This window comes from Haliotis rufescens, unplaced genomic scaffold (assembly GCF_023055435.1).
Source record: "Haliotis rufescens isolate VD_foot unplaced genomic scaffold, xgHalRufe1.0.p SCAF_1, whole genome shotgun sequence".
NCBI lineage: Eukaryota > Metazoa > Mollusca > Gastropoda > Lepetellida > Haliotidae > Haliotis > Haliotis rufescens.
In genome coordinates, this window is record NW_025963779.1 from 66981236 (window position 1) to 66990732 (window position 9497).

General features: G+C 39.5%; 1 protein-coding gene across 1 annotated transcript; it reads right to left on the reverse strand.

Annotated features, from left to right (window-relative positions):
* Positions 1-292: 292 nt before the first annotated feature.
* LOC124134144 (baculoviral IAP repeat-containing protein 7-B-like) lies at positions 293-5267 on the reverse strand. Its single transcript, XM_046498823.2, has 3 exons — positions 5139-5267; positions 2538-2728; positions 293-1327 (listed from the first exon to the last, which is right to left on the reverse strand). The coding sequence occupies exons 2-3, from the start codon at positions 2707-2709 to the stop codon at positions 387-389; spliced, it is 1113 nt and encodes a 370-aa protein (XP_046354779.1). The 5' UTR covers positions 2710-2728; positions 5139-5267; the 3' UTR covers positions 293-386.
* Between the last annotated feature and the right edge of the window lie 4230 nt (positions 5268-9497).

The window sequence follows — 9497 nt, forward strand, 5'->3', positions numbered from 1 at the left end:
TTCTTGAAGAGGCGGCAAATCTGGGTGACAGGGCCTGGGTAGGGTATGGTGATTCTGATGGGCGAATGAGCTTGTTTGGGCCTAGGGTCGGAGTTCTTGAGGGTCTTGCGGATGGTGAAGAATTGACTTTCCTTTGCATGTGTTTGTGAAGGGTGCCACCAGTGGTGTAGGATACCCTCACCTTTTCGTAAACACCTGCTGAAGATATAGTCGGAATCGAAAAATGGACTCTGCTTTTAGCAACGATTTCAGCAACTAAATATACTAAATATACTAAATATACTGAGTCAACTACAAAATGAAATGTTAGTGTAAGTCTGTATAAAATACATAAACAGATGTTGGGTGATATTCACATTCGCGACATTTCTCAGTTACCATATTTCTTACGTGAGAAACGTTTTAACTGTTCCAAGGATTGTCTTCCCGCACGCGCTACATTCCGACACCTTGGGCGCGCAGTCAGAGCAGGTGACAAGATGCCCACAGGGCAAGAAAAGCACGCTGACAGCCTCCATCCGGCATACCCTGCATGTGCGTTTTGCCTTCAAACGCCTGTTTTCCTGAGCCAATCGCTGAGAAGTTACTGGGCTTGTATTTGGAAGGGATTTTGAATGAGGTGGTTGTATTTTGTCATCTTCGGAGTGATGTTCCCAAGCAGAATGCTCACTTCCAAGGGTCAAGGTGTGTGCCGCAAAGGATGAATGATCTCTGTCGGGTCTCCTCAATGATGTTAAGACATCGGTCGATGCATTTTTTGATCTGGTATGACATGCTCCACCAATGTCTCTATTTTGTGTTTGTATGTTATCTGTGGTATTTAGATGTGGACTTGCTCCAACCACCTCACTGGGAATACAAGTGTCCAATAGCTGTGTTCTTTTTTCCGTGGCTATTGCTTCCACTGTCCTCGTAGCAACTCCGAGTTGGTTCAGGTCTGTCGTGTTGATGAACTGACAGTGTTCCGAGTATCTCTGATGTTCCGCCACAGGATCATGTTCTTCCTCCCAGTCTCTCAGAGTTATCCCACACTGGAAACACGTGACCCGGTCAGCTGACCCGATGTAAAAGAAGCCAGCTGCTGCCAACTCCTCGGGAGTTTTGGGCACATATCTTCTCGGCCAATCAACGAAGGAGTCTAGACGTGTCTGTAGATGTTGGTACTGGGGATGTTTTGGGGGCGGAGTCTGTCCCAGCTTCCGGTACAAGGAGACGATGAATGGGCAGTGAGTCCTCCTGGTGGCGTGTTCGTGTAGGGCGTCATCTGCGTCCGTCCAGTTGAGGAGCTTCAGACCACAGCGTTCACACTCGACTTTGTCATCGATACCTGGGCAATGATATTTATTAATCATATTTTGAATACTAATAATTATTTGGGCCCGACATAATTTCAAAACCAATTCAAAAGACCTTGCTGTTCAATAATTATGATTTTTTTAAATGAAAAATATAAAAATCCCCATATCGCCATTGACCTCCTCAATTGAAACACTTATAAGCCACATTACTTATGTGCGCAAATAATCATTATGTAGACGCATTATATTTTTCTTTGGCGGCAGCTTTGGGCACCACATGTCACCCGTCCCGCCTGTGATTCTTACAGGAGCAACTCATGACAAACAGTACTTCTATGTAATTGTCATCAGGAGGACAAAAGGAATATTTTTTTTATCTTGTATTTATACCACCAGGGGGAGTTGCTGAACTGGATCCATATCCAGAGAGGTTCGACTTAACCCCACCATGAGGGAAACTGAAACGACCCTTTGCATCTTTTAGTACACGCCGCTATTATGACGCCATAATGTGTTCGGGACAAGGATGCACAAGCAGTGTGACGAAGTAATATATGACGTCACAGTACTGATGGCGTGGAGGCAAATGTAAAACTGATAGTGATGTTAATGAATTTCAGTTTAGTAGTATGTGTTTTATTCTTTAATATCAATTCTCTAATGTTATGCCTCACCATAATTGCGATTTTTGAGAGAATCTCATTCATGTCTCAAATGGATGAGATGCTCTAAAATTGTTGATACGAGTGTGAGATTCTTTTTATCATCCAAAATCATTCTTAAATCTTTTGCACGTTGTAAACAGTAATACCCAGGGCAAGAGGTAAAATATTACTAGCTTTACAGGCAGAAATTAGTGATGTCATCTAATTGTGACGTCATGGTAATCGATTGTGACGTTTCAATTTAATCTGTAAGAAGATTTAATTTGATTTGCACCTAAGCGATATCTCTCAAGGGTGGGTGATAAACTCTTTTATCGATCGTTCGTCGGGGTTCCGTCCGAAATGTATTGCCACCCTTGTTTTAAAAATAATCTAGGATCCGTTTATTCATAAAAAACATTATTTGAAATTGCCTATCGGTTGGTGTTTATGGAAGGAGTGCTGGCAAACAATTTCGCGTTCATAATGATGCGATTGTATATGAAATAAATCTAGATTCGATCGCTAGCGGACAAATCGGATTGCACCTAAAATGTCGTTGTAGAATTATGAATAATTGAATTCTCATGTTTACCTGTAAAGGCAAACCCTGCCCTCGCTAAGGTGTGTCTGTCTTTTCTTCCCGCCCATCTGTCATCATATGTCTCGAGAAGTCGCGTGAAGCTGTCAATCTCACCGAATGTCCCGCCTCCATCACGTGCTGCCCAGGAATCTGACAGTCTCACTGTCGTGTCGGTGCTTGCCATTGAAGCTGTATTTTGTTCACTGTAAAACATGTGCGACGAACATTAAAACGATGAATTTATGACAATGTTTACCACACGACAGCTATAACTATATGACGGATAAACATGCCTTTCCCAACAGTTAAATATAGATTGCCGGGCACTGCACAAGATCACACAATTCGATTGGCTGAATAACGTGTAAGGTTGCTTGAATGGGATTTTTATGAATGGCGAATTTTATTGGCGATCATTTGGTTAATAAATATTACTGCCATTGTATAAATATAGAATACTAAACGAGCTCCCGTGTAATACCAATTTTATGAAACGAGTGAATAGTTGTGGTATCTGACGAGCGAAAGCGAGTCAGATACCACAACTATTCATGAGTTTCATAAAGTTGGTTTTACACGGGAGCGAGTTTAGTATTTTATTTATTACTTGCCATTCATAACGTTTTTAGATTTTTACTGTTGAGTATGAGTAGGCTGACACCTACACGATCCACGGCATAGTGCAATTGAGTTTAACAGAATAATACTTCAAACACGTCAAAAGTTGAAACGTATGAATTCAATACCATACAACGGTCCACCTTTAGAATTCACAAAATTATCGTAGGGCTTAGACTATCGCAACTCACATACTTTAACTTAGACTAACAACTGTCGTTGCGCTACAATACGATCGCCTTGTGGAACGGACCTTGCACCTCAAAGTTTACAATAACGTCACAATACCCGATGACGTAATTTGTGAAATTTTGTTGCAAGATCCATCGGCGAAACAATGCCATGTGACGTCAGCCTAGCAGCAAGGTTGCTGGGGTCATCGGGTGTGCATAAGCTCCTCTCAGTGATCTATCAACTCCACACGCAATGTCGTTGAATAAGCCAAGGGATGTTGAGAGCTTTCAATATTTGTTCGTGAAACGTGTTCCGAGAGTGCATAAGCACGCGTTTTGGTATTACACAATGTGTAATACAGCTGTATGTTTATTAAAGGGTTGATCTCTTCACGGGCAAGTAATAATCATAGATAACCAAGCTAGCTAGAGGGTTTTTAAGAATATCTTTATCTGACCTGAGAATGTCAACGAGGAATTGGATATTGGCCAATCTCATTCAAATCAGATCTTAGTTCTCACTATCGCTAAACAAAGATCTGAGGACATCCCATTACGGGTCACTTCAGAACGACCTTTCATCCAACCAATCAGAGCGTCACTTACCAGATCATGAACGTGACAGTCGGAATGTGTTTTCTTATAATGCAACCACGAAATATTTAACACGGGGTATTCCGAACGACAGTTACGGGTTTTATGATTATATCCTTACAATTTAGGTCATCTTTTAGCCGTTCCAGAATGTTCTTTTTTTAAAAAATCTCTTAATCGAGAAAACGTCAAAATATGTTTCGAAGCGTAGTCGCCAGTTTGAAACTAGTGTCGTAAAGCTCGAGAAAGCTGCCTTCTGATTGGCTAATTTCGATTACTTGTCAGTCATTTCATTGGTCGGTCAAAATTCGCGAAAGGTCGTTCTGACGTGACCCGTAGTAAGATGTCCTCAGATCTTTGTTTTGCGGTAGCGAAACTAAGATCTGATTTTAATAGATTGGATATTGGCTGTCCCCAAGTGGACTTATGGTTGGAAATTTATCGACTGAACGACCCCTTACTCATTAGCCAATCATGCTCTTCCACATTTACATTATAGCAAATCAGGTTGTCCCACAAAAACATAATCGGGGCGAGCCGGGATTCGAACCCACGATCATAGGTGTCTGGTGAACTCAAGGGACGCAACTCTGCACAAAGAATTGCCTTTACTTAATTTAAAGTAATACATGTTTTTTTCCCTGAAGCCATTTCAAACTAACGTTTCCATAGAGTTCAATTTACATTTGTATGTTCATGTTTATGTTTATATTGATATTTGTAATAATCACAATGTGGTGTCCTCTTGGACTCGGTTGGTATTCACAAATTACAAACCAACACTCGTGATGAATCATTTATGTATCAGTTTCTCCCCATCTAACTCCGAATATAGAACGTAAATTGTATTAAAGTTTTTAAGTTGTACCATAATTTTCTTTTGCTCGTTTTTATACTTTTCGCGAACAATTACAAACAATGAAAAAAACCCGTCTTCATGACTTAAAACTTTTGTTTAGAAAAAGTCAAAACTATCTCAGAACAACAAACGTAATCGAATTTATTACATGACTGCAGCTGAAGCCTCGGGTAAATATTTCTTTGGTTTGGCGTAACAGGTAAATGCCATCAGAATGAATTGACAATTTAAAGGTCTCGCTATTCAAGCCAATGTTATTTGAATCATCAGCCACATTCAATGCATCATTCCGTATTCATACTCTCAAAAAAGCGAATCTTTATCACAATGAAAAGTAAATTAACATCCCTCGTATTAAAATGTTGATACCTGTACAACCGGGTCAAGCTGAAGTGAGTTTGTCCTTTCTCCCCTCCCGTCTGTCATGTTATGTCTCGAGACGGCGCGTGAATCTGTCAATATCCCCAACATCTACGTCACGTGCTGCCCAGGAATCGGTCAGTCACTGTGGTGACTGTGCCATCCGTATCTGAACTGTCAGCAGATTTTATGGCAAACGACCTAAAAATATGTCTTAGTAATTTCTATATTAAATAGTCCAAGTCTAAGAGTTGTTGTTCTTTAAATATTTTTGTTTCCAAAATTAATGTCTGACATATTAAATGAAACGAAACGAATTTCCAATTAAATAAATTCACAAATTAAACAAATTCACAACAATATAATCAAATTTCTGTCGGGTTGCGTTTGCATTGTGAAACCGCAAGAGTTTCATAAGCATGACGGGACAAAACGACCACTTCCGGTACGCAAAAAGGTTCAGAAACTCGTCCGAAAAACACATTTTTGTTGACGCAAAGTTTTCAATATGTTCGTAAAGTCACAGCACGACCTGCCAAATTTATCGATTTCCCCAGCGGATTTTAAGGTCACGAGTACAACACGAGTTGCTCCCCTTGTCTTCTCTTTCGTCACTGTGAAGTAAGTTGACCTTCCACAAGAGAAACAACACGTTGTTTATACCATGTTTATCATTTGAATGGGAATATGTTTGTTTGTTGCTGTACAGATCAGAGTCAGCTTTATATCAGCCACCTATCTATCTATCTATCTATCTATCTATCTATCTATCTATCTATCTATCTATCTATGTACTCCTTATTTTATTATTTGAATAATTCATTTATTAATATCACAAAACAATTTTTAGGTATTAGTAAAACTGATGTATTTTTCAGTTCAGATTTATGAGATAATAATCTATTTGGATATATATTTGGGGATGAAAAATTATCAAAAATAGGTCTAAAACTTTATCCTGTTTAATTAAGCTTAAGTTATGACATTCTGACATAAGTGAAACCCCAAACACTCCTTGTCTGCAACCTATTGATGGTATATTGATATCTAATATTCGATATCAATAATTCATTTTCTGATATCTAAAAAAATATTTCTTGATATCAATATTTAATTTTTTGACATCTAAAAATCAGCTTATACTGCTGATACAGACAAGGACAGCTTGTTGGTAATGGCTTGTGAAGCATAAACTGACTTTATCTTGTAAAATGATAGATACTTAATCGATTACTTCATTAGCAGGAGATGTTAATTCAATCATACAGTGTCTGTATAATGGGGCAATGACCTTTTTTACTGAATAGTCTGATAGATACCAGGGTTTGTATATGCATATCGATTTCTGGAAATGCCGGTGAATTTGCCCAGTGTCCTCCAGTAATGGGATTGAGTTAATCGTTCATCAGTGACGTTGTCTTGGTTCCTTCTGCCATTAATGGCAGCATATTAATGTCCTGCGTATTCTTACTTCCGCCATTTTCACCCAGTTCAGATTCGTTATTTGACGTGAAGCCAGGGGAGCAGATGGGGAAAGGGGAATAAATGATATCACAAATTGAATTTACTGATGTCTAAAATTCACCATTTTAAAATCACAAAATTGAAGAATTGATATCGCAAAGTCGATTATAACATATCCAAAAATGAGTTATTGATTTATTTTAATTCACATATCACGTTCAAGTTCTAATAAGTGATATCATAAATATATTTAAAAAATGATATCTAAACTTATTTATTTATGATATCAGTTTTATTATATCATAATATCGAATTTGTGATATCCATGGTTTATTTTATTTTTATCACCCCACGCCACACCACTACCCGCGCCGATACGATGACACCCAATCAATCAAGTGAGTGAGTGAGTGAATTGTGTTAAACGCCGCTTTTAACATTTTTCAAGTTATATCACGGCGTGTCAGCTTAATGTGGGAGGAAAGCCCGAAGTGATGCAGGTCTCAGATGTTTACCACTTCGGTGAAACCCACGAGCACGGGTATGGTGCTGACAAACCTAGAACCGGGATTCGAACCCACAATCATAAGTTTCTAGCATGCTCAAGGGACGCAACTCTGCACAGCGAATCGCGGCGCCTCAGACGACTGGGCCACCCGCGCAACCCGCCAGTAAGGAAGGTGTGAAAACACTAAATATAGTTATATCATAGTATTGGATGGCATCGGACATCAAGTTGGTTAGCGACGCGTCAATTTTCGTAAATTCCTATGAATGTCTACCATAACAATTCTGGAATGACTTAACAGGCCTTTGGTATCTTCCTAAGGCAAGGGAGCTAACTGACTATACCAGTGGAAGCTGGACTTTTACAGTCAGTTAACTCCCTTGCCTCGGGAGATGGTCTTTGGTGATGAATCCAAGGCTGAAAAGGTTTCGTGGGGGTGGAAGTCAAGGCAAGGTGCTATATGTGCTTGTGTGTCTCCTTGTGTGTCTCCTTGTGTTATTATAACATCCGTGCGAGGGCTTTTATGATATTTGCAACCCTCATCCGAGGGTTTAAAATCTTATAAAAAACCCGAATTGAAGTGTTTATCTTTAAGTTACTCATAAACCGAAAATAAATCTGAAAGAACACTTATCAACAATATTGTGTTTCCATCACACTTTCCCGAACGTCAGGAAATGGACGTAAAATATCTCTTGCACATAAAATTTAAAGCATTGTGGGTTATTAGAAGTTCGAGCCACTGCATATGAATAGATATTTGTCGTTCGATGTTACATCATTGCAAAATAAATTACTGTCTATAGAATATCCATGGTCCTAAGGCACTTTTTATTTAATACCCCTGGGACAGAGGGGTAAAGTCCCTGCTGGATGGTTCGTCTTTGAAACAATAGCATGAGTTGTGTTTAACCCCACTTTTAACAGTGTTCCAGTGGCGTGTCAGCTTAATGTCAAAGGATAGCATGAAGTGATGCAGGTCTCAGTAGAGTGTATGTTGACAAACCTAGAAACATAATCGGCGCGAACTGGGATTCGAACCTTCATTCATAGGTTTCTGGCCTGCACAAGGGACAACTATAAGCTAATGGACACTATCTTAAGTAGCTTTGCTCACATTATCTAAATGTACAAATTCAAAATATATTCATCTGGAAGACCAAAATGTAATCAATGAATGAATGGCAAAAATCTTCCCAAGTTTAGATTAATCTGTACACCAGTATATGTGGAAGACTTGACTTCCGGGGTAGGACTTTATATTTATCATTCGGAGCCTCTCGGTTTATTCCATTACCTGTTTACTACCTCTTTTCAGCCATGGTTTAACGGAACTATGTGACAGATATCTGACACCTTATCATTACTTGTACATGCAAATCACAATTTGATATTGCGTCAAGACAGTAATATGTCATAACTGTTTGAGACCCTTGAAGATCCTTGGTAGAAAAGGTCTTCAGCAACCCATGCTTGCCGTAAAAGGCGACTATGCTTGTCGTAAGAGGCGACTAACGGTTTCGGGTGGTCAGGCTCGCTGACTTGTTTGATGCATGTCATCGTATCCCAATTGCGTGGATCGATGCTCATGATGTCAATCACTGGATTGTCTTGTCCAGACTCGATTATTTAGACCGCCGTCATATAGCTGGAATACTGTTTGAGTGAGTGAGTGAGTGAGTGAGTGAGTTGGATTAAACGCCGTTCTGAACAGTATTCCAGTTATTTCAGCTTGATATGGGAGGAAAGCCCGAAGGTGATGAAGGTTTACACGTAGACTTTTACCACTTTGTTGAAACCCACAAGCACGGGTATACTGATGGCAAACCTGGAAACAGAATCGGGATTTGAGCCCGATATCATAGGTATCTGGCGTGCCCAAAGGACACCTTAGGTGACCGGGCCATCCGTGCCGCCCCCCTTTAAATTGAAAAAAAACACCACAGAAACTGTCTCCCCCGTGTACACATACATGTAATACTGTACAACATTACATTTTTCACAGTGGACGGCCAGGATTATTTATAAGCGACAAAATGCAGGTTAACTGACGGGCAAAAGAAAGTATACATCGATTTTTGATGTTGACTAAAATGAAACAAACAAGAAAAGGTTACTGTATTTGATTGTGATGTATTTCATACGGGTATCATATATAATAGTTATGTTTTGGACCTTAAGTTTGCAGCGACTGTTTTGGCGACAGATTTCAACTAAGTTTTGATAGAATTCGTAATGTTTTGGTCAAATGCAATCTTCAAGTGTATACTTTCTTTTGCCCATCAGTTTATCATTGCAGGAAAGGGCAGCGTTTTCTTCTTTGGGCTTTTTAGTAAATTAAGCTTCATGCCACAAGAATTTTGTTGGACACTCTAAAACGACACCATCATGACTGA